The sequence below is a fragment of the Vulpes vulpes genome, unplaced genomic scaffold (genome assembly GCF_048418805.1).
Source record: "Vulpes vulpes isolate BD-2025 unplaced genomic scaffold, VulVul3 u000000671, whole genome shotgun sequence".
Taxonomy (NCBI): Eukaryota; Metazoa; Chordata; class Mammalia; order Carnivora; family Canidae; genus Vulpes; species Vulpes vulpes.
In genome coordinates this window covers 702619-728689 of record NW_027325801.1, presented here as the reverse complement: position 1 = coordinate 728689, position 26071 = coordinate 702619, and the positions used below count along the sequence as shown (strand labels likewise).

At 66.7% G+C, this 26071-nt stretch overlaps 3 protein-coding genes and 1 long non-coding RNA gene across 7 annotated transcripts in view; 2 read left to right on the top strand and 2 right to left on the bottom strand.

Moving 5' to 3' along the window:
* Nucleotides 1–224: 224 nt before the first annotated feature.
* Nucleotides 225–4707, top strand: SLC39A4 (solute carrier family 39 member 4). The gene is made up of 12 exons (XM_025987605.2): nucleotides 225–771; nucleotides 1187–1468; nucleotides 1887–2082; nucleotides 2196–2341; nucleotides 2426–2597; nucleotides 2886–3058; nucleotides 3234–3371; nucleotides 3452–3574; nucleotides 3743–3797; nucleotides 3891–4043; nucleotides 4139–4326; nucleotides 4425–4707. The coding sequence occupies exons 1-12, from the start codon at nucleotides 583–585 to the stop codon at nucleotides 4551–4553; spliced, it is 1944 nt and encodes a 647-aa protein (XP_025843390.2). The 5' UTR covers nucleotides 225–582; the 3' UTR covers nucleotides 4554–4707.
* A 2374-nt stretch (nucleotides 4708–7081) lies between these two features.
* On the top strand, nucleotides 7082–20068 carry CPSF1 (cleavage and polyadenylation specific factor 1). 4 transcript variants are annotated; one of them, XM_072745953.1, is made up of 38 exons: nucleotides 7082–7182; nucleotides 7260–7413; nucleotides 12180–12207; nucleotides 12299–12441; nucleotides 12524–12604; nucleotides 12815–12966; nucleotides 13045–13231; nucleotides 13320–13459; nucleotides 13535–13645; nucleotides 13722–13815; nucleotides 13990–14077; nucleotides 14156–14278; nucleotides 14357–14408; nucleotides 14486–14580; nucleotides 14658–14732; nucleotides 14805–14885; nucleotides 14961–15035; nucleotides 15237–15347; nucleotides 15421–15562; nucleotides 15636–15814; nucleotides 15888–16024; nucleotides 16119–16293; nucleotides 16364–16570; nucleotides 16640–16729; nucleotides 16815–16958; nucleotides 17025–17177; nucleotides 17664–17780; nucleotides 17858–17948; nucleotides 18016–18100; nucleotides 18181–18322; nucleotides 18412–18564; nucleotides 18642–18818; nucleotides 18918–18984; nucleotides 19056–19103; nucleotides 19279–19434; nucleotides 19519–19648; nucleotides 19729–19867; nucleotides 19942–20068. In XM_072745953.1, the coding sequence occupies exons 6-38, from the start codon at nucleotides 12816–12818 to the stop codon at nucleotides 19987–19989; spliced, it is 3963 nt and encodes a 1320-aa protein (XP_072602054.1). In that variant the 5' UTR covers nucleotides 7082–7182; nucleotides 7260–7413; nucleotides 12180–12207; nucleotides 12299–12441; nucleotides 12524–12604; nucleotide 12815; the 3' UTR covers nucleotides 19990–20068. The 4 variants fall into 4 exon arrangements, with proteins under 4 accessions (XP_072602054.1, XP_072602052.1, XP_072602055.1 ...); XM_072745951.1 differs by having other exon boundaries at nucleotides 7091–7182; nucleotides 13045–13191; XM_072745954.1 differs by having other exon boundaries at nucleotides 7105–7182; nucleotides 13045–13191; nucleotides 14961–15050.
* On the bottom strand, nucleotides 8417–13142 carry LOC140597452 (uncharacterized). The gene is made up of 2 exons (XR_011999279.1): nucleotides 12764–13142; nucleotides 8417–10264 (listed from the first exon to the last, which is right to left on the bottom strand). It is a non-coding gene; the product is annotated as an uncharacterized lncRNA (long non-coding RNA).
* ADCK5 (aarF domain containing kinase 5) overlaps nucleotides 20059–26071 on the bottom strand; it is an 18794-nt gene continuing 12781 nt past the window's right edge. Inside the window, exons 4-15 of the mRNA XM_072745955.1 lie at nucleotides 22615–22690; nucleotides 22292–22492; nucleotides 22070–22210; nucleotides 21862–21975; nucleotides 21625–21756; nucleotides 21474–21557; nucleotides 21308–21389; nucleotides 21160–21238; nucleotides 20966–21057; nucleotides 20642–20894; nucleotides 20447–20563; nucleotides 20059–20357 (exon numbers count right to left, since the gene is read on the bottom strand). Of these exons, the coding sequence (XP_072602056.1) occupies nucleotides 20252–20357; nucleotides 20447–20563; nucleotides 20642–20894; nucleotides 20966–21057; nucleotides 21160–21238; nucleotides 21308–21389; nucleotides 21474–21557; nucleotides 21625–21756; nucleotides 21862–21975; nucleotides 22070–22210; nucleotides 22292–22492; nucleotides 22615–22690 (1477 nt within the window). The 3' untranslated portion in view covers nucleotides 20059–20251. The remainder of the gene's footprint in view (nucleotides 20358–20446; nucleotides 20564–20641; nucleotides 20895–20965; nucleotides 21058–21159; nucleotides 21239–21307; nucleotides 21390–21473; nucleotides 21558–21624; nucleotides 21757–21861; nucleotides 21976–22069; nucleotides 22211–22291; nucleotides 22493–22614; nucleotides 22691–26071) is intronic.

Sequence of the window (26071 nt, the reverse complement as noted above, 5' to 3'; positions counted from 1 at the left end):
CGGGGTCCAAAGGCCAAGAGGGAGCCGGCAGGGGTGGGGGGGGCTGGTGCTCCAGCTCGAGCCACCGCCCAAGACCCTGCCCGGGGGCGACAAACAGAAGGCCCGGGGCCCTCCGGACTTGGGAGGGGGCAGCACTCGGCCAACACCTTCGGGTCCCCTCAGAATCCGCCCCCCCCCCCCCCCCCCCCCCCCGCTCTGGGCACCGCAGCCCAAGGGACCTGAGGCCAGGGGAGGCGGGCGCGAGCTGCCCAGCGGGGGAGCCGGGCCGGGTCGGGGTGTGCCCCGGGCCGCAGGCCGCATGTCCCGGGCGGGCCCGAGGGGCCGGGTGCCATCGGTGCCCCTCTGCCAGGCCCCCGCGCGGGGCAGCCCCGAGGACGAGGACGGTGCCGCGGGCCGGAGCGCAGCCGCCCGCGGCCGGGGGAGGACCTGCTGCTGGAATGGTTAACCCGCGCGCGGCGGCAGCCAATCACAGGGCCCCGCGCAAATACCTGGGACAGGTGCCGCCGGGCGGGTCAGAGCCCAGCCCCAGCCCAGGAGCGCCGCGCACCGCCCGCGCCGGCAGCGGCAGCACAGGGGCTCAGCATGACGGCCCGGGGCCCGCGGGCGCTGGCGCTGCTGCTGGCCCTGCCGCTGCTCGCCGTGGGGGCCCCGCCGGCCCGCCTGCTGGCCGCGCTGTCCTCGGGCCGCGGCGCTCTGGACCGCGGGGCACTGGGCAGCCTGTTAAATACGCTGGCGGACCGTGCGCACTGCGCCGACGGGCCGTGTGGAAAGGTAACGGCCCCACCCGACGGGTCCCCCAGCGGCCGCCGCTCCTCCCCAGGCTGGAAGCAAAGGGCCCTGGGCAAACTCCAGGGGGCGGGTCAAGGTGAGGCCGGGTGGCCAAGCACCCAGGCCCTCCCTGCGGCCCGCGCCCCCCGCTGCTCCCGGGTTGGGCGCCGTGCGGGGCGCACACAGCTCTGGGAGCCCCGGGCCATCAGATTGGCGGTGGCTCCGGCAAGGAGCCACCCAGGGTGGGGGGACCCCTGCCCTGAGTCCTCTGTGTGCGCGTGTGCACTCGTGTCATTGAGGGCGGTGGCGACAGGAGAGTGTGAAAGAGCGATGATGCAGGGGTGCATGAGGGGGAGGGCGGGGGGCATGGACCACCCAGGGAAGCGGGCAGCTGCAGCCCACCCGTCTCTGCCCACAGTGCCTGTCTGTGGATGATGCCCTGGCCCTGGGCGGGCCCGAGACGCCGGGGCTCCCGGAGGGGCAGGTCCTAGCACCCAGACACATCGCCCGCCTCAGTGCCGCCGCCGCCCTCTACCTCAGCGACCCCAGGGGCACGTGTGCAGATATCCGGGCTGGCCGCTGGGCCGCCCGCGCTGACCAGCTCTTGGCCCTGCTGGAGGGCCCCACGGCGCTGGCCCCGGGCCTGAGCAGGCTGCTGCAAAGGATCCAGGCCCAGACTGCTGGCTGGCCCGCTGCGGAGGTGAGCCTGGGTAGGGCGGCCAGACGGGGTGGGCGGGAAGGGCCTAAGGGGATCCCCCTGGACGAAGCACTTCGTGGGCTGGGCCCGGCTGCAGTGGGCGGGACAACCTCGGAGCCCCCGGAGGTAGCTGGGGGAGTCTGGGCTGGGCCGAGGGTCACAGAGGTCCAGTACCACTCAGGGCAGGCCCTGGGGAGTCAGACAGGGCTGTTCAGACTCCTGGGGCCCCGGGGTGGGGGGTCAGGCCCAGTGCGGGTCTTAAGCTGGCAGGACCAGTGGTGGCGCTCTGAGAAGGCTGGTCTGGGCCAGATCGGGACAGACCTTGGGGTCAGTGGCACTCGGGGGATACTCGGGGCAATGTCAGGGCTGGAGGCCAGAAGGTGACACTGCAGCAGAGGCTGAGCCCTGGCTCCTCCCCTAGGCCTGCGTAGACCTGCCTCACCTGCTGGAGGAGGCAGACAGGGCAGGAGCTCCCAACAGCCCTGGCCTGGTGCTGGCTGCCCTGTTGGACCATGTCAGCAGCGGGTCCTGCCTCCGAGCCCTGCCCACCCCCCAGTATTTTGTAGACTTTGTGTTTCGGCAGCACGGCGGCGAGACTCCCAACATCACACTGGCTGGTGAGGCCTGGGCTGGGCCAGAGTGGGGGCGCCCTGAGTGCCCGGCCTCCCTGACCATGGGGGAGGCAGGCCCGGAGCCCACACCGACTTTGCCATTCCGTCCCCCCGGCCAGAGCTGGAGGCCTTGATGCAGCGCCTGGGGGTAGGCAGAGTGGCTGACACCGACCACAGTGACCACGATCACCAGAGGACCGGGGCCAACTACCAGGGTCCTGTGCCCCTTACCACCCCGAACAGCAGCTCCAGCCTGTGGGACACAGTGAGCAGCCCCTGCACTGTACTCCCGGGGAGAGGTGGGGTCCCAAGTCTGCTCAGGTCCCTGATCGCGTGCTACCACCCCCAGGTATGCCTGAGTGCCAGCGAAGTGATGGCTGTGTACGGGCTGTCTGAGCAGGCCGGGGTGACCCCAGAGTCCTGGGCCCAGCTGAGCCCTGCCCTGCTCCAGCAGCAACTGAGTGGGGCCTGCAGCCCCCAGCCCAGGACCCCCACCCGGGACCAGCTCAGCCAGGCGGAGAGTGAGTGCCTGCCTCCCCAGTAGCGCCTGCCTGGCTGTGCCCACGGGTGCTAGTGGCACAGAGGTGGGACCTCACAGGGGGGAGAGCACGACCACTGGGCTAGGGGACAGGCGGGGAGAGCTGGACCAGGGCTGGCAGGAGAGGGAGGCACGGGGGTAAAGGGGAGGCGGCGGGCCTGACCACCTGCATCCCTGGTGAGCTCTGCTGGCTCCTGGACTCCCGCCCCTGGGAGGCAGGGGTAGGGGCCGGAGGCTGAGAGGCTCTCAGCTCCGCTCACCACCGCCGCAGGGTATCTCTACGGCTCCCTAGCCACGCTGCTCATCTGCCTCTGTGCCATTTTTGGCCTCCTGCTCCTGACCTGTGCCACCTGCCGCGCTGCCTCCCACTATGTCATCCAGACCTTCCTGAGCATGGCCGTGGGTGCGCTCACAGGCGACGCCATCCTGCACCTGACACCCAAGGTCAGTCTCAGCTTCCCCTCTCTCCCCAGCCAGGAACGCCCCTGCCCAGGCCTTCCAGGCCCATCCTCCTGGAGCTGCCCCTCTAGTCTCTCTCTTCCTGGCCCTGGTGGGGGTGGGGGGATGGAGGGGTGGGGGAGGCCTGAAGGCCCCCTTACTCAGCCCCCTTCTCCCCCAGGTGCTGGGGCTGCACTCCCACAGCGGGGAGGGCCTTGGCCCACAGACCACCTGGCGCCTCGTGGCCATGCTGGGAGGCCTCTACACCTTCTTCCTGTTTGAGAACCTCTTTAATCTCTTGCTGCCCCTGGACCCAGAGGTCAGGTGGGGGCTGGATGTGGTGGGTGGAGGAGACAGAGGCCTGGGGGCCTGCTGGACCCTGACCCACTGTCCCCACAGGGCTCAAAGGATGGGCCCTGCAGCCACAGCCATGGTGGCCACAGCCATGGGGTGTCCCTGCAGCTAACGCCCAGCGAGCTCCGGCCCCCTAAGCAGCCCCACGAGGGCTCCCGCGCAGACCTGGTGAGCTGGCCCTTCCCCGACGTCCCCATGCCACGGGGAGCTCCGCCCCCAAGGGCCCCCGACCTGCCCCGCCACCGCCCTGGGGCCTCTGATGCTGTTCGATGCTGTTCGGGGGACCCAGCCCCTGCGCGCCCTCCTCACCTCCCGGCCCACCTGACCACCCCGCAGGTGGCGGAGGAGAGCCCGGAGCTGCTGAGCGCGGAGCCCCGGAGACTGAGCCCAGGTGAGTCCCGAGGAAAGCCCCAGAAGGGTCGGGGGGCGGGCGCGGGCGCGGGCGGGGGCCGGGCGGGCGCGCACCCACGTCCACCGCCCGCAGAGCTCCGGCTGCTGCCCTACGTGATCACACTGGGCGACGCGCTGCACAACTTCGCCGACGGGCTGGCCGTGGGCGCCGCCTTCGCGTCCTCCTGGAAGACTGGGCTGGCCACGTCGCTGGCCGTGTTCTGCCACGAGCTGCCCCACGAGCTAGGTCCGCGGGGCGGGGCCTCCCGGGCGGTGGGCGGGGCCTCCCGGGCGGTGGGCGGGGCGCCCGGCCTGACCCCGACCCCGCCCCTCCCGCCCCAGGGGACTTCGCGGCCCTGCTGCACGCGGGGCTGTCCGTGCGCCGGGCGTTGCTGCTGAACTTGGCCTCGGCGCTGACGGCCTTCGCCGGCCTCTACGTGGCGCTCGCTGTCGACGTCGGCGAGGACAGCGAGGCCTGGATCCTGGCGGTGGCCACCGGCCTCTTCCTCTACGTGGCGCTCTGCGACATGGTCAGGGCGTTGGGCGGGAGTCAGCCGCCCTGGGGTGAGCTGAGCAGGGTGAGCCGGGCCCGGAGCTGGCCCCTGACCACAGCCTCCCTCTCCCTCAGCTCCCGGCCATGCTGCACGTGCGGGACCAGCGGCCCTGGCTCCTCTTCCTGCTGCACAACATGGGCCTGCTGGGCGGCTGGACCGTCCTGCTGCTGCTGTCGCTGTATGAGGACAACATCACCCTCTGATGGCCCCCGCCCCACTCTCCGGCCCTTGATGCTGCCTGCTGACCCTGGCCTATCTCAGCCCCTTGGCGCCCGCCTGCCAGTGCGGGACCTGCCCCTGGGTGCGCCCGTCCCCGCCTCCGCCTCCTGCTTCAATAAAGACCTTCTTGTCCTTGGAGCCCAGCTGCTCTACGTGCTGTTAGGGAAGTGTCTCCCACCAAGAGAGGCAGACAGGTGGGGCTCTGACCAGGAACCAGCCAGCAGCCCGCCCCAGTCCCCCTCTGCAAGGTGCAGTGGGGTCAGAGAAATTGGCGGGGGTCTGCAGGTAGCAGGTGAGGCCTGGTCTCCAATCAGGAATCAAACTTGTTGACTCATAGCAAAAAGACCAAAACAACCCGCTATGCTCGCCTAGAAAGAGGTCGAGAGGCCCCTGGGTGGCTCCGTCTGTGAAGCGTCTGCTTTGGGCTCAGTCACGATCCCAGGGTCCTGAGATCGAGTCTCAGGTGGAGGTCAGGCTCCCCAGTGCATGGAGATCCTGCTTCTCCCTCTCCCAGTGCCTTTGCTGTTCCTCTGCTGGTGCCCACTCTCTCTGTCAAATGAGTAAATAAAATCCTTTAAAAAAAGATAGAGGCCTAGAGCTGGTCAGGCTAGAGTGTGTGGCCCACGGCCCGCGGGGCCTGGGCCTCTTCTGCTCCGAGGTCTGTGCCAGAACTGTTCATCCTCCGAGTCCCCTTGTGGCCCCCCAGGCCGTAGCACAGCCCACCACAAACTGTGAGCCTTAAAAACGACATTTTCTCACCATTCTGAAGGCAGAAGTCTAAAATCAAGGTGTCGGTAAGCTGTGTTCCTTCTTGGCTCCATAGGAAGAATTTGTCACATGAGACTTTACTGGCTTCTGGTGGGCCCAAGTGTTCCGTGTCTGGGGCAGGATGAGTCCAGTGTGTCCTCTGTTTTATGACCTCGTGTGTCTCTTCTCTTCTCCTATGGGATTACCAGCTCACCCTACTCCAGTGTATCCTTGTCTTAACTAATTCTATCTGTAATGATCCTATTTCCAAATAAAAGTCACATTCTGAGGTACTGTTGGTAGGTTTCCAACATATCTTTTGGGGGGACCCATTTTTTTTTAAGATTTTATTTTTCAGGAGAGATACACAGAGAGAGAGGCAGAGACACAGGCAGAGGGAGAAGCAGGCTCCCTGCAGGGAGCTGGATGCAGGACTCGATCCCAGGACCCTGGGATCATGACCTGAGCCGAAGGCAGATGGTCAACCACTGAGTCACCCAGGCGTCCCTGGGGGGACACAATTCAATCCAGAACACCCCTTATGGTCCAAAATGGCTGCCAGAGCTCCAGCCATTAAATGCACTGTCCGGATAGCAGAAAGGAGGTAGGAGGAAAGATCAAAAGAGAAAGGGGTCCGGGGGATATCAGATTCAGCCTGTCATTTACCCAACACACAGACACAAAAGCGGGAGAGTGGATGGAAGTCAGTGTCCTGTTCCACTCTACGCGTCCACTTGTGCTGGAGAGAGGTGGGTGCTGCCCGCCACTGACCCGGGCAAACTGGGCAGGAGGGGCCGCATGTAAGAGCGCCCCGGCCCCACGGGTACGCAGATGCTCCCGTATCCAAGACTCGTTGGTTCTCCAAGAAGCTGGAGGAACCCCCAGGAGGGCGCTGTGGGAATTAGCGCCGCCCTCCTGGCACCGGGGAGGTTGGAAAGCCACCGGCTCCCAGCACAGCGCTGCCCGGGGGAGCACCGGGAGCGTGGCCTGGACTGCAGGGTCCCCTGCTTCCAGTATGGGGCCAGCGCTGGCTTTTGGGGGGGGGTGGCACTGCAGGAGGGGCTGAGAGTTGCCAGGGCTCGTCCTGCTGCAGCCCCCAGCCTGCCGCCCGCTCCCCAGCCCGGGGTGTCCCTCCCCAGTCGGTCCCCGTCCCTCCCCGACGAGCCAGCTCCCACCTTCATCTCCCACTGAGAACGTGGACCCCCCAGGCGGGCTCCCGACTGTCACCCTGCGGACCTTGCCGCCTCCTGGCCCCGGCCCCGTCCCCCGCCCCGTCCCTCCTCCCCCCCCCCCCGCCCCTGCTCCCGCAGCGCGCCCGCGCCCCCGCCCCGGCCGCCTGTCCCGCGACGCCGGGTCATCCGTGGGGGCGTTGGACGCGCCGCCTGCAGGCCAGGGCCCGGCGGGCACCGCTGTTCCCAGGCACGCGGGGGCCCCGGGACGCGTGCGCCGCGACTGTGTGACTCCCGGGCCCAGTGTCCCCGCGGCCCCCGCCGGCGGTCCTCGTGCTGCTGCAGCTCCTCGCTCTTCCCGAGGGGCCGGCGCGCCCCGGGACCCCACGCCGCCCGCGCCCGCCGCCCGACGGTCCCCGGGAGCCCGCGGCTGACGAGCAGGTGGGCGGACGGACGCCGCGTACACGTGGCTGCGGAGCCACCGTCGCCGACGTCGCTCGGATTCCGAGTCACGGGCCCGCCCGAGGGGAGCCCCGCCGCCGCCGCCGCCGCCGCCCCTCCCCGCCACCAGGGGGCGCGCCGCCCCTCCGCGCGGCGACACTGCGCAGGCGCGGCCGCCCGGAACCCCGGCGCGCAGCTTCCGGGGCCGCCGGCCAGTGCGCCGCCGACCGGGTCCCGCGAGCCGCGCCAACGGCAGGTGGGCGGGGGGGCGGGGCGCAGGGGGGCCGGGGGGGCCTGCGCGGCGGCCCCGCTCACCGTGGGCGCGCCCCGCAGGCCCGGCGCCATGTACGCCGTGTACAAGCAGGCGCACCCGCCCACCGGCCTCGAGTTCTCCATGTACTGCAACTTCTTCAACAACAGCGAGCGCAACCTCGTGGTGGCCGGCACCTCGCAGCTCTACGTGTACCGCCTGAACCGCGACGCCGAGGTGCGTGCGGCCCGCCCGGGGCTAGAGGTGCGGCCGCGAGCCGGACGGCGGCCCGGGGAGGAGACGGCGGCCGGGCCCGCGGAGGGGGCGCGGGCCGGGGGGAGGGGCGGGGGCCGCTCGGGGCACGTGGCTTTGTTTGTTCCGCGGCCGCCCCGCGACCCGGCACCTGAGCTCGGACCCTAGAGCCCGACTGTGAGACTGAACACGTGCCATTAAAGGCGCCGAGAGGCTAAGCTTCTGGGGTAACAGCCGCTTTGACGTCAGTATGTGGCTGCCGTCAGGGTTTCAGTCAAAACTAGAGATCTTGGGGCTAAAAACGCACAGCTCCGGGGCTCCCGCGGGCGCAGTGCGAGGAGGGGGAGACCATGGGGCTGGCAGAGCGAGCGCACCCGGGCGGAGACTGCTCGAGTGATGGGCGCCTGGTCCCTGGTCCCTGGTCCCCGGCCGCAGGCTTCCAGGCCCGCCCCCTGTGAAGTCCTCCCTCCGACTCGAGTGACCGCAGGCGCTTGCACCGTCGTGTTTTCTACAAACGGGTTCAGAGCCCACGGGCATCCGCTCACTCGTTTCTCCTACAGATGCGTATCAGCGCTGGTTTTGCGCGAGGCCTGGGGGGCACCACAGGCACAGACACCTGCCCCCTTCCAGCGGGACAGACCCGACCCCACCCGTCATGTCCCGGGCCAGAGTTGAAAGTGCCGTGCAGACCAGCAGAGCAGGATGGGGGGCAGGCGTGGGGTTAAATTCTGCCTCCTTGCGAAGCTGAGTTTGGAGCAGGCAAGGAGGAGGCCTCAGGCGAGGGGTTGGGGCAGTAGGGGCTGGTGCTCAGGATCCCGGCTCAGGTGAGGACCTCAGGGTAGTGAGGTGGAGCCCGTGCAGCCTCCGGCTCCGCGCTGGGTGGGAGTCGGCCTGGGGCTCGCTCGTGCTCCCTCCGCCCCCCCACCCTCTCTCCCTTCTCTCTCTCAAAAAAAAGAAGAGAAAAAAAGGATCTGCAAGAGGCCCTGAGGAAGGGACTGCTGGTGGGTCTTGATCTCAGGTCATGGGTTCAAGTGCCACGTTGCCCATACAGATTACTTAAAAAAAATAAATAAATAAGAAATGGAGCAAGGATGGGTGAGGTCAGCATGTTGACCTTTCAGGTCATCGTAGGGATTGAGAGCTAGCTCGGACGGGCAGTTAAGGAGTGGTCTGACCCGGGTGTTACAGGGTCTCTGGGTGCTGTGCTGGAGAGTCGGTGGGGAGGTGGGGGATGGGGCCGCAGGGAGACCGTCGGGAGCGGGAGCACCGGGCTGTGGGGGTGTTGGGAAGCCGTCAGGCTCGGGATGCACAGGATGCGGGACGCAAAGGCGGGAGGAGTCCAGGTTTTGCCAGGGCCCAGTTTTGGTCTGGGGACCAGGAGGGGTGGAGTTGCTGTTACCTGACCTGGAGAAGGTGGAATGGGGAGAGGGGGGTGGGGGCTCCTTTATGGACATCCTGTTAGTTCTTGCTGCTGCGCAACGAGGTATCCGAAAACTTAGAACCTTAAAACCGCAGAAGTGTCTCCGGTTTCCGAGGGTCAGGAAGCCAGGAATGGCCCAGCCGGGTGGCTCCTGCACATTCTAGATGTTGGCCAGTGCTGCCACCCTCTGAAGGCTCTGTCTGCTGCTCACTGACCCCGCTGTTGGGAGGAGGCCTTACCGCGTCGTGTGGGTCGCCAGGGGGCGGCCTCCTGCAGAATGAAGGCTGGTGACAGAAAGTCACCAAGCGGCCACTGTGTCTTCGTAACCCGAAGTAAACGTGACGCCCTGGCACAGTGGGAGAGGCTGCGCGGGGCACGAATCCTGGGAGCGGGGCCTCTTGGGGCCGCCCCGGACTCCAGCTCTGCGAGGGCGCTGGTGGCGGTGGCGCGGCCCCTGCGAGGCCGAGGGAGGGCGGGGACGGCAGTCCTGTCGCGAGCGTGGTCTGAAGTTGGGCTCTTTAAAATCTGAAGCTGGTTGGGATCGCCCAGAAGAGGGCCACCTGGGGTGTGGGGTGCCCCAGGGTTGAGGGGTTGGGAAGAGAAGAGGCCAAGGAAGAGTCGGAGGAGGCGTGGCCGGGAAGGCAGGAGAAAGGCCGAGCCCGGGGAAGCCGCAGACTCGGACCTGACGCGGGGTCCCTGCTGCCGAGCCTCCGGGGGCCCTGGTGACCGGGGGGCAGGGATGTGGCCTGAAGGGTAAAGGCTCGCACAAAGGGAACCGAAGAGACGGCCGTGGCCGGTGGGCCGGGGCTGAGCTGAGTGGTCGCGTCTTCAGGGTCGCCCGGGCTGCGGCGCTGACGGCGGATGCTCGTCGTTGGTCCCTTGTAGGAGCATCGGCCGATCTGCAGTCCGAGGCGGATGCAGGCCCCGGGCTGGGGCTCAGCGTAGACCCTGCCGCGGAACAGGCGGCGCGGGGGCGCCCGGGCTCTACTTGGGGGCTGAGGCAGGCTGGAGGTGCCCCGTCTCCCCGCTCAGCCCGCATGGCTAGCGTGGTCTTCCCGGCAGCAGGCTGGCCTCCGGGGGCGTCTTACTTCAGCTCTGGACCCTGGGGGGCAGTGCCTGTCACCCCCAGGCCCGGGGTCCGGCACCACTTCCGTTCCCAGCCTGTGCCTTGGGAGAGGCTGCAGGAGTGAACAGCCATCCCTGGGGACAGGAGTGGGGGGGACAGGAATGGGGAAGCCCTGGAGCTTGAGGCAGGGGGCGTGGGGCCGGGGCGGCTGGTACCCCGCCCTCTGGGTGAGGGGGGAGCCGGGGCAGCTCAGCAGGGAAGCCGTGGCCTGGGGCAGCTGTAGGGGCGCCGTGGGCAGCACGAAAGGCCCCGTGTCCTCTGGGGGAGTACACAGCACTTCAGTGAAATTCCTGGAAACCCAAGGAAATAGAAAATTCATTACGGTTACGGGTGCAAGATGTCGGTCCGACGTTCACCCTCCTGAGGTTAATCTATAACTTCACGTCTTTCAAAGTTGCATCTTTTCAAAGATGCAGTCGGTTTTTCATTAGATTCGCGTCTGCCTTAGGCTCCGGGCGTGACCCCGGGGTCCTGGGATCGAGTCCTGCATCGGGCGCCCCCCGTAGGGAGCCTGCTTCTCCCTCTGCCTGGGTCTGTGTCTCTCGTGAATAAATGAATAAAATATTTTATTTATTTTTTTAATAAAATATTTTTTAAAAAATTTAGTTTGTCCAACATCAATATAATGGCCTCAACCTTCTTCCCTTTTATTTATTTATTTATTTATTTATTTATTTATTTATTTATTTTTTCCTTCTTCCCTTTTAAAAAGGGAAATTTGATGTATTAGCAAGACAGAGCGTGCGCGGGGCCCCCATGCGAGCAGGGGTGCGGCAGAGGGAGAAGCAGCGGACGCCCCGCGGAGCAGGGAGCCCGCCTTGGGGCTCGACCCCAGGACCCCGGGGTCACGCCCCGAGCCGCAGGCAGACGCGCCACTGCTGAGCCGCCAGGCGGCCCCGTCACACACTTTATTATATTCACTGAAACAGCTCAGGGGTTTTCTCCTTAACCGTGAGCGCGGGGGTCCTTCCTGTGTGTGCGCCCGGAACGACATGCTGTGGCTCCCCTGCGGACAGGTCAGGAGCTTGCCGCGACCCCCTGTCCCTCCTGTCTGCACACGCTTGCTGTTGGGGGGCCTACACCCCCCGAGGTGCCATCAGCCGGGGACCAGTGCATGTTTTGGTTTCATTTGGGTTTTATTTGGTGTTTTTTAAGTTTGTCGTTTCTGAAACATTAGGTAGAATTTCCTGGGACCGTCCGGTGGCTCTGGGGGTTTCCTTGTGGCTGTGACTGGGGTCCTGGAGGCCGGAGGTGCCTCTCCTGTAGCGAGTTAGTTACGCGGCCCTTCTCGAGCAGCCCTTGTCGGGATGTTTTCCCCAGGGCACAAGCATAGTATTAAAAACGGGCTTTTTTCTCATTATTAGAACTTTTCTGGGGCGCCTGGGAGGCTCAGTGGGTGGCGCGCCTGCCTGTTGATTTTGGCGCAGGCCGTGACCTCGGGCGTGCGTTCGAGCCCCGGTGGGCCCGGGAGTCGGCTTCAGGTTCGCTCTTCCTCTGCCCCCCACGTGAGCGCGCCCTCGCTCTCTCTTAAAAATAAATCTTTAAAAAAAAACCTTTTACTTTGTTTCCAAGCGATGACTTCCAAGTGTGTTTTTCAGTGTTTTAAGTAACTGTGAGTAACGAACGGCCCGAGCCAAGCAGCCTGTTACCGTGAAACCTAATGAAGCTTGGGGCCGATGTTCTGCGGAGGAAACGGGCGCGAGCGCGGCTGCTGCCCCCTCCCGGCGGAGGACGTGGGGCCCCTCCCCACGGGCTGGGGCCGCGCGGTGCCGACACCCTCCTGCCCTCGGGTCCGGGGGGGGGGGGGATGCGCCCCGAGTGCCACGGGCACCCTGCACGTCCGGGAGCGGGGGGCAGTTGCTTGGGACCAGCGAGCAGCTCAGGCCGGGAGCCCGGCCCATCAGGTTGGGCCCGTGCTGTGCCTGGGCCCAGCGGGTGACCTGGGGGTCGCGCTGGCGACTGGGCACCTCGGTGTCCGGCCTCTGACCCTGAGCACTGCCAGCCCCGGAGCCCGAGGCTTCCTGACAAGCCTTGTGGCCAAGTCGGGGACTGGCTGCGAGCGTGAGTCCGTGCACGTTGCGTTGAGGTGCGCACAGGTGTCTCCGCAAGTGCCCGGGAGCGTGGTCCCCAGCACAGCGAGGGCTTGGGCAGGGCTGGGGCCGCCAGGCGTGTGGCTTCACTGCCCACCTCCTCTTCCCCTCCCAGGCACCCGTCAAGAATGACAGGAGCACAGGTGAGCACGAGGGTGGCTGCCCCAGCCACGGGCCTGGGACAGTGGGGGCTGGGGCCGGGCCCAGACCTGTACCCACCAGCCTGTCCCCCAGAGGGAAAGGCCCACCGAGAACACCGGGAAAAGCTGGAGCTGGTGGCTTCCTTCTCCTTCTTCGGCAACGTCATGTCCATGGCCAGTGTGCAGCTGGCGGGTGCCAAGCGGGACGCCTTGCTCCTGAGCTTTAAGGACGCCAAGGTAGGCGGGGGCCTGGTGGTGGGCGATTGGGTGGGGGGGCCTGCTGGGTCAGGGTTGGGGTGAGCTCTGACCTGCCTTCCAGCTGTCAGTGGTGGAGTATGACCCAGGCACCCATGACCTGAAGACCCTGTCTCTGCACTACTTTGAGGAGCCTGAGCTGCGGGTAGGGCCAGGCCTTGTCCCCAGCCCTCCCTGCCCCCCGTGCCCCTCGCCCACAGGGCCGCATCCCCAGCCCTCCCTGCCCCCCAGCCCCCCCTGTCCCCCCCCCCCAGCCCCTCCTGCCCCCAGCCCTGTGCCTCCAGCCCTCCCTGCCCCCACGCACCCCTTGGGCCTCCTGTGCCGAGGCTTGCCTCACGATGCCCTCTGCCCCCAGGATGGGTTCGTGCAGAATGTGCATACGCCGAGGGTGCGCGTGGACCCTGATGGGCGCTGCGCGGCCATGCTCATCTACGGCACGCGCCTGGTGGTCTTGCCCTTCCGCAGGGAGAGCCTGGCCGAGGAGCACGAGGGGCTCGTGGGAGAGGGGTGAGTACCGCGGTGGGGGAGCCACCGTCTGTGCCCCAGCTCCTTGGCTCCTCTGCCCACTGAGCCTGCTGCCCGCAGGCAGAGGTCCAGCTTCCTGCCCAGCTACATCATTGACGTGCGGGGCTTGGACGAGAAGCTGCTCAACATCGTGGACCTGCAGTTCCTCCACGGCTACTACGAGCCCACCCTGCTCATCCTGTTCGAGCCCAACCAGACCTGGCCTGGGTGAGGTTCCTGTGTTGGGTGCTGCAGCCGCCAGGGCCCGGTGGGTCTGGGTTGGGCGGGGGTGGCCAGGTCCCCGGCACTGGGAGTGCTGTGACCGGGCCCTGGCAGACCTGCCTGTTTGTCCCCAGGCGGGTGGCCGTGCGGCAGGACACGTGCTCCATCGTGGCCATCTCCCTGAACATCACGCAGAAGGTCCACCCAGTCATCTGGTCCCTCACCAGCCTGCCCTTTGACTGCACACAGGCCCTCGCTGTGCCCAAGCCCATAGGTGAGGGCCGTGCGGGTGGGGGTGTCCGGGGAGGGTGGGGAGCCCCGCCCCTCCCACTGGCTTGTCCCCCTCCAGGTGGGGTGGTGGTCTTCGCCGTCAACTCGCTGCTGTACCTGAACCAGAGCGTCCCCCCGTACGGCGTGGCTCTCAATGGCCTCACCACAGGCACCACTGCCTTTCCCCTTCGTGAGTGCGGGTGGAGGCGGGCACGGGGGGGGGGCGGAGGGCGCGGGGTCGGGCAGTCTGACCGCGCCCCACACAGGCACCCAGGAGGGCGTGCGGATCACCCTGGACTGCGCACAGGCGGCCTTCATCTCGTACGACAAGATGGTCATCTCCCTCAAGGGCGGGGAGATGTGAGTCTCCCCTGCGCGGCAGCCCCCACCCCCAGCTCAGCGCCTCCCCCCGCCCCGTGCCCCCGCAGCTCAGTGCCTCCCCACCCCGCCCTGTGCCCCCCAACCCCGTGCCCCCCCAGCTCAGTGCCTCCCCCCAGCTCACCTCCCCACACTCCCTGCTCCCCGCCCCCACAGCTACGTGCTGACGCTCATCACCGACGGCATGCGCAGCGTCCGCGCCTTCCACTTCGACAAGGCCGCCGCCAGCGTCCTCACCACCAGCGTGAGTTGAGAGTGGGGGTCGGGGGTGGCCCTGGCCGTGGGCCTGTGTCGCCCTCACCGCCCGCCCGCCCACCTCCAGATGGTCACCATGGAGCCCGGGTACCTGTTCCTCGGCTCTCGCCTGGGCAACTCGCTGCTCCTCAAGTACACGGAGAAGCTGCAGGAGCCCCCCGCCAGTGCCGCCCGGGAGGCTGCCGACAAGGTGGGTGCCCGGGGCCTGTCGGGGTGGCCTTGCACGGGCGGCCTCGGAGCGCTGCTCACTGCCCCGTCCTGCCCCCAGGAAGAGCCGCCCTCGAAGAAGAAGCGGGTGGACTCCGCAGCGGGCTGGTCAGGTGAGGACGGGGAGCTGGGCTGGAGGGCGCAGGGCACGGTGCCAGCGACGTGGGCTCATGCGGGTCCGTCTGCGCAGGGGGCAAGTCGGTGCCGCAGGACGAGGTGGATGAGATTGAAGTGTACGGCAGCGAGGCCCAGTCGGGCACCCAGCTGGCCACATACTCTTTTGAGGTGAGGTTGGGGCGCATTTGGGGTGCAGGGGGGGGTCCCGCCCTGGCTGGCTTGCCTGAGCCCGGCTGTGTCTGCAGGTGTGCGACAGCATCCTCAACATCGGACCCTGTGCCAACGCCGCCATGGGCGAGCCCGCCTTCCTCTCCGAAGAGGTGCCCTGGCTGGAGAGGTGGGGGGCGGGGTGCACGCAAGGGGGGGCCCGTCCTCACTCAGCCCCCCTGCAGTTTCAGAACAGCCCGGAGCCAGACCTGGAGATCGTGGTGTGCTCCGGCTACGGGAAGAATGGGGCCCTGTCGGTGCTGCAGGTATGTGGGGCTGGGGGGCGGGGGGGCGGCGCCCGGGCAGGACCAGGGGGCTGATGTCCTCCATCGTCATTCCAGAAGAGCATCCGGCCGCAGGTGGTGACCACCTTTGAGCTCCCTGGCTGCTACGACATGTGGACCGTCATCGCCCCTGTGCGTAAGGAGCAAGTAGGTGTACCCTGGGCGGGGCGGGGCGGGCGGCCCAGGGGCCCAGGACAGGGCCCTGCTGGTCTGTGGGGTGGGCACGCGGGCGGGCGGGCTTGCCCTGGGCTGGCCGGGGGTCTGCCCCGCCCCCCGCAACCGCGGGCGCCCCTGGCCAGGCGTGTAATTCCGGCTCGCCTGCCGCTGCCACAGGAGGAGACCCCCAAGGGCGAGGGGTCAGAGCAGGAGTCCAGCGCCCTGGAGGCCGAGGATGACGGACGGAGACACGGGTTCCTTATCCTGAGCCGGGAAGACTCCACCATGGTGAGGGGTGGGGGTCCGGTGGCCGCGCGGGGGTCCCCGCGTGGTGTGTGCCTCATGCTCCCGTCGCCTACAGATCCTGCAGACGGGCCAGGAGATCATGGAATTGGACACCAGTGGCTTTGCTACACAGGGCCCCACAGTGTTTGCCGGCAACATTGGGGACAACCGCTACATCGTGCAGGTGTCGCCACTCGGCATCCGCTTGTTGGAAGGAGGTGGGCACACCCAGGCGGCCGGGCTGGGGTGGTGGGCGCTGACCACCCGGGGCTGACCACCCGGTACCCACAGTGAACCAGCTGCACTTCATCCCCGTGGACCTGGGCTCCCCCATCGTGCAGTGCGCCGTGGCTGACCCTTACGTGGTCATCATGAGTGCCGAGGGCCATGTCACCATGTTCCTGCTCAAAAGCGACTCGTATGGGGGCCGTCACCACCGCCTGGCGCTGCACAAGCCCCCACTGCACCATGTAAGTGCCCTTCAGCCCCGTGCCCGCAGCCTGCTGACCCCCCGACCCCGTGCTGACCCCCCTACCCCCGCAGCAGTCCAAGGTGATCACGCTGTGCGTGTACCGAGACGTCAGCGGCATGTTCACAACGGAGAGCCGCCTGGGCGGGGCCCGCGATGAGCTGGGAGGCCGCAGCTGCTCGGAGGCCGAGGGCCAGGGCTCGGAAACCAGGTACGTGGGGGGTACGTGGGGGGCACCCTGGGGTGGGGCGGGGGCAGGTCCCGCGTCCGGCCACGCTTGACCCGCTTGCTGCCCCCGGCTCTAGCCCCACAGTGGATGATGAGGAGGAGATGCTGTACGGGGACTCGGGCTCCCTCTTCAGCCCCAGCAAGGAGGAGGCTCGCCGGAGCAGCCAGCCCCCTGCCGACCGGGACCCCACGCCGTTCCGGGCCGAGCCCACCCACTGGTGCCTGCTGGTGCGGGAGAACGGAACCATGGAGGTGCGTGAGGCCCCGCGCCCTTGCTGCGCCCCGTTCCGGCCCTGTGGTGCCAACCCCTCTCCCCCTGCAGATCTACCAGCTCCCCGACTGGCGGCTGGTGTTCCTGGTGAAGAACTTCCCCGTGGGGCAGCGCGTCCTGGTGGACAGCTCCTTCGGTCAGCCCACCACGCAGGCCGAGGCCCGAAAGGAGGAGGCCACGCGCCAGGGGGAGCTGCCCCTGGTCAAGGAGGTGCTGCTGGTGGCGCTGGGGAGCCGCCAGAGCAGGCCGTACCTCCTGGTGAGTGTGGGCCCCCTGCCCCCGGCCCGGCCCAGCCCTGCGCCCCCACTGACCCCGCGCCGCCCCCAGGTGCACGTGGACCAGGAGCTGCTCATCTACGAGGCCTTCCCCCACGACTCCCAGCTTGGCCAGGGAAACCTCAAAGTCCGATTCAAGAAGGTGCAGTGATGGGGCAGAGCTGGGCGGGGGGGCGGCTGTGTGGGGGGGCACGACCCGCCCTCACGGAGCATGCGCGCCCCCCCAGGTCCCTCACAACATCAACTTCCGGGAGAAGAAGCCGAAACCGTCCAAGAAGAAAGCGGAGGGCGGTGGTGCCGAGGAGGGGGTGGGGGCCCGTGGCCGCGTGGCCCGGTTCCGGTACTTCGAGGACATTTACGGCTACTCAGGGGTAGGCTGGCGCCTTGGGGGGGGCGGGGGGGCCATGGGGGCCTCAGCTCACAGCGCCTGCCCTCAGGTGTTCATCTGCGGCCCCTCACCTCACTGGCTCCTGGTGACCGGCCGGGGTGCCCTGCGGCTGCACCCCATGGGCATCGACGGTCCCATCGACTCCTTTGCCCCGTTCCACAATGTCAACTGCCCCCGGGGCTTCCTCTACTTCAACAGACAGGTGGGGAGGACCCGGGGTTCGTGCCGCCCATTGCCCTGCCTGGGTCGCTGGGGATGGGGGGGCCCTGGGCTCCGTCTGGAGGGTCGGGGGGTGTCCAGCTGGTGAACAGGCCAAGGTCAAAGAGGTGAGATGCTGCGAAGGCCGGAGGGCTGAGCAGCCGGGGGCGGCGGGTTGTGGGGCTGGGGTCCCATCACTGCCCGCAAGGAGCCGTGTGACCCTGGGGAGGCGCTCGCCCTGTGAACCCCTTCCTAACTGTGGTGCCAGCGTGGGCGCTCGTCATGCCGTAGGTGATGGCGAACCTCGTGCACGGGTGAGGGTGGCGGCTGGGGGCCCAGCGGCACTTGCTTGTCTGCGTGTGGCTGGCGGCCCGCGAAGCGCAGGACCCCACCACCACCACCCCCACCCCCTGCCCTGTGCAGTGTCAGGTGTGTGGCCTGGCTTGCCCTTGTGTGGCCGGACCCTGTTGACCCCGCCCCTGCCCCCCAGGGAGAGCTGCGGATCAGCGTCCTGCCTGCCTACCTGTCCTACGACGCCCCGTGGCCGGTCAGGAAGATCCCCCTGCGTTGCACGGCGCACTACGTCGCTTACCACGTGGAGTCCAAGGTCTGACCCCGTCCCCTCAGGGCCGGGCACCCGTGGGGCGTGCCCTCCGCACCCTGTGACATGCCGCGCCCTCCCAGGTGTACGCCGTGGCCACCAGCACCAACATGCCGTGCACCCGCATCCCGCGCATGACCGGAGAGGAGAAGGAGTTCGAGACCATCGAGAGAGGTGCGTGCCACCCGCGCGGGGCAGGCCGTGGGGGCCGCCCCCCCCTGACCATCCCGTGTTCTTGCAGATGACCGGTACATCCACCCGCAGCAGGAGGCCTTCTCCATCCAGCTCATCTCCCCGGTGAGCTGGGAGGCCATCCCCAACGCCAGGTGAGCGGGGCCCGGGGGCGGGGCGGGGCGGTCAGCCGCGGTCAGCCCGGAGCTGCACCCTCACTGCAGATCCTGCGCAGAATCGAGCTGGAGGAGTGGGAGCACGTGACATGCATGAAGACCGTGTCGCTGCGCAGCGAGGAGACTGTGTCAGGCCTCAAGGGCTACGTGGCTGCCGGGACCTGCCTCATGCAGGGGGAGGAAGTCACGTGCCGAGGGCGGGTAAGGGGCTGGCGGGTTGGGGTGGGCAGCGCCCCGCAGCCCCGTCACCCCCCATCACCCCCCATGTCCTGCCCTCCTGCCCCGGGCAGATCCTGATCATGGACGTGATTGAGGTGGTGCCCGAGCCTGGCCAGCCCCTGACCAAGAACAAGTTCAAGGTCCTGTACGAGAAGGAGCAGAAGGGGCCGGTGACGGCTCTGTGCCACTGCAACGGCCACCTGGTGTCCGCCATCGGCCAGAAGGTGTGCCATCGCCCCCCCCCTCCTGCCCTGGGCCCTGCTGCCACCCCGCACGCGTCACCCGCTCGTTCTGCCCCCAGATCTTCCTGTGGAGCCTGCGGGCCAGCGAGCTGACGGGCATGGCCTTCATCGACACCCAGCTCTACATCCACCAGATGATCAGCGTCAAGAACTTCATCCTGGCGGCGGACGTCATGAAGAGCATCTCACTGCTGCGCTACCAGGAGGAGAGCAAGACGCTGAGCCTGGTGTCGCGGGTACCCGAGGGGCCTCGGCGCCGCGTGGCGGGCGCTGGGCGGGCACAGGGTGGGCACTGGCCGCGGGCTGACCTGGACGGCCCCGCTCCCCGTCCCCAGGACGCCAAGCCCCTGGAGGTGTACAGCGTGGACTTCATGGTGGACAACGCCCAGCTGGGCTTCCTCGGTGAGCAGGGGCCTGGGGCGGAGGGGCTGAGCCGCTGGGGCGGCCGGGCTGACCCGAGCTCTGCTCCCCAGTGTCTGACCGTGACCGCAACCTCATGGTGTACATGTACCTGCCAGAAGGTGAGTGTCCCTTCCCCGCTGGGGGCCCAGGGGACCCCCTACCCCCACCCCGTTTTGTACAAAACACGAGGAAAAAGATGTTTGATTTAAGAAGAGCTTGTGGTCATTGTCGGGCGTCCTGGCCAGGCTGTGGTCAGGGCTGGGCGGCTGCTGACCTGAGCTCCCTCCGGCCTAGCCAAAGAGAGCTTCGGGGGCATGCGCCTGCTCCGGCGGGCGGACTTCCACGTGGGTGCCCACGTGAACACGTTCTGGAGGACCCCATGCCGGGGGGCAGCGGAGGGACCCAGCAAGAAGTCGGTCGTGTGGGAGAACAAGCACATCACGTGGTTCGGTGAGCAGGGGGCAGGAGGGGGCAGCAGGGGGCAGCAGGGGCAGGTGTGTGGTGTCAGCCCGGCTCACGCGGCACTTCCTGCAGCCACACTGGATGGGGGCATCGGGCTCCTGCTGCCCATGCAGGAGAAGACATACCGGCGGCTACTGATGCTGCAGAACGCGCTGACCACCATGCTGCCCCACCACGCCGGCCTCAACCCCAGGGCCTTCCGGTGAGTGTGCTCCCCCCACTGCAACCCCGCCCCCCACCCCCCACCCGCGTCCTGCTGCCCGACGGCCCGTGTCCCCCCAGGATGCTGCACGTGGACCGGCGTATCCTGCAGAACGCCGTGCGGAACGTCCTGGACGGGGAGTTGCTAAACCGCTACCTGTACCTGAGCACCATGGAGCGCGGCGAGCTGGCCAAGAAGATCGGCACGACCCCGGACATTGTGAGCCCCTGGCCTGCCCCGTGTGGCCCCTCTCCCCAGTGGCCCGCCCCCTCTCATCACCCCTTTCCCTGCAGATCCTGGATGACCTTCTGGAGACGGACCGTGTCACTGCGCACTTCTAGACCCCACGTGCCGCCCTGACCCGACCCCTACCCCCACCCCGTTTTGTACAAAACACGAGGAAAAAGATGTTTGATTTAAGAAGAGCTTGTGGTCATTGTCGGGCGTCCTGGCCAGGCTGTGGTCAGAGCCCCACGGCGTCCCCGCACTTGAGGCCGCAGCCGCCCCAGCGCCCCTGGTCTTGGGGTGTGCACTCCAGCCGTGGCCACCCTGGCGGTCCGATGCTGGATGAGCTCCGAGGTCACCCTCCTGCCCCGGGACTCCCTAGGTCTCCAAGAACTCCGAGAGCCCCTGGGTCTCGGGCAGGAGGCCCAGGCGGACCAGGAGCCGAACCAGGAGGGCGGTGAGCCGCATTGACAGGGTCTCCAGCCTGCGGTTGAAGGGTGGAGGGGTCACAGGTTGGTGGGGAGCAGGGCTCGGCCCCCTGCCCCAGGTGCCCGCCCCCTCCTCACCCCTCACCTTAGAGCCACTTCAAACTTGAACGTCTCCCAGAGGACCTTGATGTGGCGCAGGAGGCTGGCACCGTAGATGTTCTGATACGCTGCCCCTGCCAGGCGGCTCCAGCCCCTGACCGCACTGTCCGGAGACATGGTCAGCCCGAGGCTGGCCCCGGCCCCAGCCCCACCCCCAGGTCAGACCCCCGCCAGTGCCCACCTCTTGGCCATGAGGAAGTAGCGGTCGACGGGGGCGCCCAGGGTGGTGTTGATGGCGCGCACGGTGTTGATGTTGCGCAGCACGAGCAGCATGGGCCGCGGCAGGGCCTTGAGCACACCCATGATGTCCTCAAAGTGCTCCTGTGCCATGTTCTGCATGTAGGCAGCCTCCTCGCGGCTCAGCAGGTGCGAGCGCCACAGCTGCCCCAGGCGTACGGGCCGCTGCATGAGCACCTCGGAGAAGAGGAAGTAGTCTGGGGGGCGGGGAGGCATGAGCCAGGACCGGGCACCCCTCGAGCCCCCGCACCTGCACACCCGGCCTCACCTCGCACCCCAAGTGCCTCTGCGTGTGTCTTCATGGCGGCGTCATCCCTCAGGATGATGGCCCGCCACAGCTGGCACAGGGCTGCCCGGTCCCTAAGGAAGGCCAGCAGTGAGGCTGAGCAGCGGGGCTCCCGCCCCCCCAGTTCCCGCCCCCCCAGTTCCCGCCCCTGACCCCTGACCCCGCTGCCAGCTTACTTCTCATCCAGAAACTGGTAGAGCCCGTGGTCGAGCAGCACCAGCTGTGCCTTGCCGTCTGGCCCTTTCCGCACCAGAACTAGGGACACAGCGTGTTGGCTCCCATCCCCCTCCCCACGTCCTCCACCCCCCGGGGGTCTCCTCCTACCATTGCCAGGGTGGGGGTCAGAGTGGATGAAGCCCGTGTAAAATATCTGTTCCGCAAAGGCCTGGATGAGTTTCTCTGCTATCTGGGGAGAGGAGCACGGCACCACCATCGCCCTGTGCTCCAGGCCCCCCCGCCGACCCCCCGCCCCGATGCACACGGCACTCACATCCTTCACCGCCAGCCCCATGGACTTGATGGCCTCCACGTCGTTGACCTTGCAGCCTTCACAGAATTCAGCTGTCAGCACACGCTGGGAGAGAGCAAGTGGCTAAGCTTGGCAGGGCTGTGTGTCCCCGCCCGGGAGGGGCCCAGCCCACCTTGCTGGACGTGTCCCAGTGCACGCGGGGCACCACAATGTAGCGGAAGTGCTGCAGCTCCCGGGCACAGCGCTCAGCATTCCGCCCCTCGTTCTCGAAGTCCAGCTCCTGGGCCAGGGTGCCCTTCAGGTCCTAGGGACCACAGGGGCAGCTGGGGGGTCCGGGCTGGGGAGCAGCCCACCCCAGCACGCGTTGTGCACCCCCCATCGGCTCCAGCCTGTCTCTGGGCAGTGGTACCTGCAGCACCCAGCTGAAGCCGAAGCTGGGGTGCATGAGCTCGACAAGCTGCAGCAGGAGCTCCAGGGTGTGGATATCCCCGTCAAAGCGGTCCCGCAGATCGATGTACTGCACCTGCATTGGGAAGGGTCCTCATCTGCGGGGAGGACCCAAGGCCACCTCAGCCCTAGCCCTAGCCCCCCCAGGCACAGAGCGGGCCCCCACATACCTTCACGGCCACCGCGGTGCCGTCGTGCAGCCTGGCGCGGTGCACCTGGGCCAGGCTCGCGGCAGCAATGGGCTGGTAGTCGAACTCCTGGAAGAGCTTGTGGGGCGGGGCCTGGAAGTCTTCGAGGAACAGCTCATCCACCTGCAGGAGAGGGTTCTGGAAGCAGTGGGGGGGCAGGGCGCTGCCAGGAAGCCCGGCTCCCAGCCCAAGCGCGGGACCCACCTCCTGGAAGCCCCGGGTGAGGGCTCTGTCCTCCAGCACACGCAGGGTCCTTATATACTCTGGGGGCAGCAGGTGGTTGAAGGAGCACAGCCCCTGGCCCAGCTTCACGTAGAGGCCCCCGTTTCTGATGGCCCCGGCCACCAGGGCGTCAGCCGCCCGCTGGTGACACGCTGACATCACCTCCAGGTACCCCGGGCTGTTCTGACCACAGGCACAGAGCAGGGATGGGGGGATGGGGACAGGCGGGTGCCACCCAGGGCCCCCGACACCCGCCCGCTGCCCACCCCCCCGCAGTGCCCTGGGGCTAGAGTGCAGGGACAAACCTCCTCCACCCCTCGCAGGACGACGTTCGCACACCACCAGTAGTCCAGGGAGATCTGCAGGCCTATCCTCAGCGACCTGTTGGCGGAGGCTGCCCTCAGCCACCCCGGGCCAGGCCATGGCACCGAGGGGGCATGCGCAGGGGCGGCCGGGCCCAGGGTGGCCCGGCGGGCTGCTCTAGCTCCTGCTCTTGCCCGACGCTGGCAGCGGGGCAGTCCCAGCTCCCGGTCTACACAGCGGGCGGCCCTGTGTCTGAACACGCACCACTAGGCACCGGGGACGGAGGGCCGGGCCCTGCCAACCAGGCTGCCATCAACAGCCCCCGTGCACAGAGGAGCCCCATGCACCAGGCTGTGGCCAGGCCGCCCCGGGGCCAGAGAGTGGAGGGGTGGCCCCCAGCACCCCAGCTGCAGGCCCTCGGGCTCCTGCGTCTCGAGGAGGCCACTGGGGGAGCCAGACCTCCAGCTTCCTGCCGGGTGTTGCGTAGGTTTGCCCGCAACCCCCTCACCCCCGCCAGGCACATGTGGCCCCCCCGTGGTGACAAGGTCAGCCTGCTGCACACCTGCCAAGCCATGCTCCACAGGCAGCCTCTGCCCACTCAGCCCCGCCTGACACGGGCACCCTGAGCTCCCCGGGGGTGTGGAGGGGATAGCGCCCCACCCCCACCCCCGTCCTGGGTAATTCAGCCCAAGAGGCAATAGGGGCCTGAGGAGGGGCGGCGTTCAGTGATGGTCAGGACTAAACTGCAGACGAGGGGAGCCAGGGTTCCCCAAATTGGAGACAGTTGTAGGAAGGGAGTAAAGAAGAACGACCTCTGTCGACAAGTGTTGTGAGTGCGAGGCGTGGGGCGTGTGGCCAGACACGGCCGCAGGCCCACGCACTCCCTCAGCCTAGTCTGTGCAGGGCCTGCAGGTGCACCCGGGGCAGCGAGCACCCCAACACCCCGTCGTGGTCAAGACCCTTCTCCACCCCAAGGAACCAGGCTCCCTGGAGGATGGCTGCGTCCAGGCGTGGGAAAGAACAAGATGAGCCCTGGAATGTCTCCTAGTACAAAATGGAATAAAATGCTCCAGAAAAGGGAGACACGGTGAAAGGACTCGGGGGGCGGGAGTTAAAGATGTGATGGCAAAACGTGGTTCACCGCAGTGCTTCCAACTCCGTGGCTGTAAATTCTGTATGAGAAAATGGAGAGAAAAGCATCTACAGTGTATGTGAACTACTGGAATTTAAATAAAAACTTGGGAAAGCAAAGGATCATAGAAGTCCAGTTTGAAGGGGCTCCCACTAGCCGATCCTAGACTGCCAGCAACAAAAAAATACCCGATGTCAACAGAGAGGAACTTACAGAATCAAGTGAAAAATCCACGAGTCCAGCCTGATTGAAATAAGTGGGGAGAAGAGACACATTTCCAGACTGGAACACAGCCAGCTAGTGTGGCCAGGAGCAAACCACACACAAACCCAACTGAAGGGCCCCAGAAGAGGTCGAGGTCAGCAGAATTCTCCTTTACAAAGTTAGATGGTAAATATTTTGGGCTTCGTGAGCCACACGGTCCCTGCTGTTTCTGTGACAGCAGCCGCAGGCATCATGGACACTGCATGGAGCACGAGTCCCAGAAAGCCGCGCGTCTAAAACAGGCAGCGGCACGTCTGGCCACTGCTTGCTGCCCCCTGATGTACATCACCAGCCTACAGCCTCCCGGGGTGTCAAGGTCACCGGGTCACGGAGGGCGACCACCCAGCGAGAAAGGCCTGGCCTTTGCCCCAGCTCCTGGCAGGTGGCCTCTGGGACCCCGGGGATTTCCTGAGTGATGGGCCCAGATCACCAGAAAGACTGGCCAGGGGACTAGGGACCTGGGGCTCGGCCCAGAGATGAGCCCAGCCGCGGAGGGAGGCCAACAGCCCCGTCCTTCCTGTAACGAGGCGCCCCTGGGGCCACGCACACGCAGCTCACCGAGTGCGGCAGGAGCGGGGCTGTGCAGGGTCTCTGAGGACGGGGAACCCGACTGTGTGGCCCTGGCAGGGCCTCACCCTGCACATCTCGTCCTTGGCCTCACTGACCGGTTGTGTTTCTACTACGGTAACACCCGGTCCAGGGCTCAGCACGGGCCTGAGCTCTGCGGTTCATCCTAGGGAACCATCAAAACTGACAGCCCTGGGCACGTAACGTTTGACCTCCAGTTTAGCTGTAAGGCCCAAGGAGACATGGGGACTATTGTAGAGTGCAAGACACTGGAGATGGGCCTGGCATAGGATCCCTGTGCTGAAAAGGGTTCCTGCTGGGGGGCCTGGTGACAGGGGACTGCATGTAGGTAGGGGCTCATGATGCACTGGTGTCTCTTTGTTTTTCTAGGATTTTATTATTTATTCATGAGAGACACAGAGAGAGGCAGAGACACAGGCAGAGGGAGAAGCAGAGGGAGAAGCAGGCCCCCTGTGGATACCCGATGCGGGACTCAATCCTGGAACCCCAGGATCACGCCCTGAGCCCAAGGCAGAGGCTCAGCTGCTGAGCCCCCCAGGATCCCTGCACCAGTGTCCTGACTGTGCTTATGGAGAATGTCTTTGTCTAGGAACAAACTTGTAGGGACAATGGGGCCTCATGACAACTTATCTGTAGAGGGTTCAAGAAGAAAAATGTTGGGGCACCTGGGTGGCTCAGTGGTTAAACATCTGCCTTGGCTTAGGTGGTACCTCAGGGTCCTGGGATGGAGCCCAGTCAGGCTCTTGCTCAGCGGGGACCCTGCCTCTCCCCGGGCCTGCTGCTCTGCTTACTTGTGCTCTCTTTCTGCCAAATGAAAAAGTCTTTAAAAACAAAAAGAAACGGTCCAAAAAAAAAAAAACCAGCCCACAAGTTTCTGAAAAGGGAAAATTAAACAAGGGGTGGGGGTGAGAAAGGAAGGCCCTGACGCAGACTGCTCGCTGCTCTCCTAAGAGCCTTGACACACGTCTGATCTCTGCTCTCCTCAAGCAGCATCCCCCCCGGGGGACGGGCAAGTCCCGCTCCCCACCTGCCACCGTCCCGGGATCCTGCCCACACGCAGCCCCTGGCTCCGGAGGCCCTGTGTGCCCGTCCTGCCCGGCCCTCGCGGCTAGGCCCATGGCTGACAACAGGCTGGGAAAAGCAGAGTCTAGCCGCGCCCTTCCGCCCCAGCTCAGCCTGAGGGCTCGCTGCAGAAATACAGGTTCCCAGGAGCAGAGAAGGCGGTGCCACGCCTGCCACGGGGGCGCCTGCCACGGTGCCTGATGCGGGTCCCTCGTGCCACACCCCCCACAGCAAGCCAGGCTCTGCCCTCATCAACCTCGGGCTGAGAGCCGGACAACCGCGCGGGAGAGCGCTCATGGCCCAGGGCCTGCCCGCGAGGACAACCGGGTGCCCAAGGCCAGCCCGCCACAGGGGCAGCGGGGTGCGTGGTGGCCCCACGTCCCACTGCAACGTGATGGCCTGGTGTGTCCTCC

Excerpts from the sequence above, each read along its gene's own strand:
- SLC39A4 (XM_025987605.2), top strand. The coding sequence starts at position 583 with ATGACGGCCCGGGGCCCGCGGGCGCTGGCGCTGCTGCTGGCCCTGCCG. Across the intron at positions 2,342-2,425 it reads GCTCCAGCCTGTGGGACACA|GTATGCCTGAGTGCCAGCGA; the intron begins GTGAGCAGCCCC and ends TACCACCCCCAG. Across the intron at positions 2,598-2,885 it reads CCAGCTCAGCCAGGCGGAGA|GGTATCTCTACGGCTCCCTA; the intron begins GTGAGTGCCTGC and ends CCACCGCCGCAG.
- CPSF1 (XM_072745954.1), top strand. The coding sequence starts at position 7,270 with ATGTACGCCGTGTACAAGCAGGCGCACCCGCCCACCGGCCTCGAGTTC. Across the intron at positions 17,178-17,663 it reads TCCTCTACTTCAACAGACAG|GGAGAGCTGCGGATCAGCGT; the intron begins GTGGGGAGGACC and ends CCTGCCCCCCAG. Across the intron at positions 19,104-19,278 it reads GTACATGTACCTGCCAGAAG|CCAAAGAGAGCTTCGGGGGC; the intron begins GTGAGTGTCCCT and ends CCTCCGGCCTAG.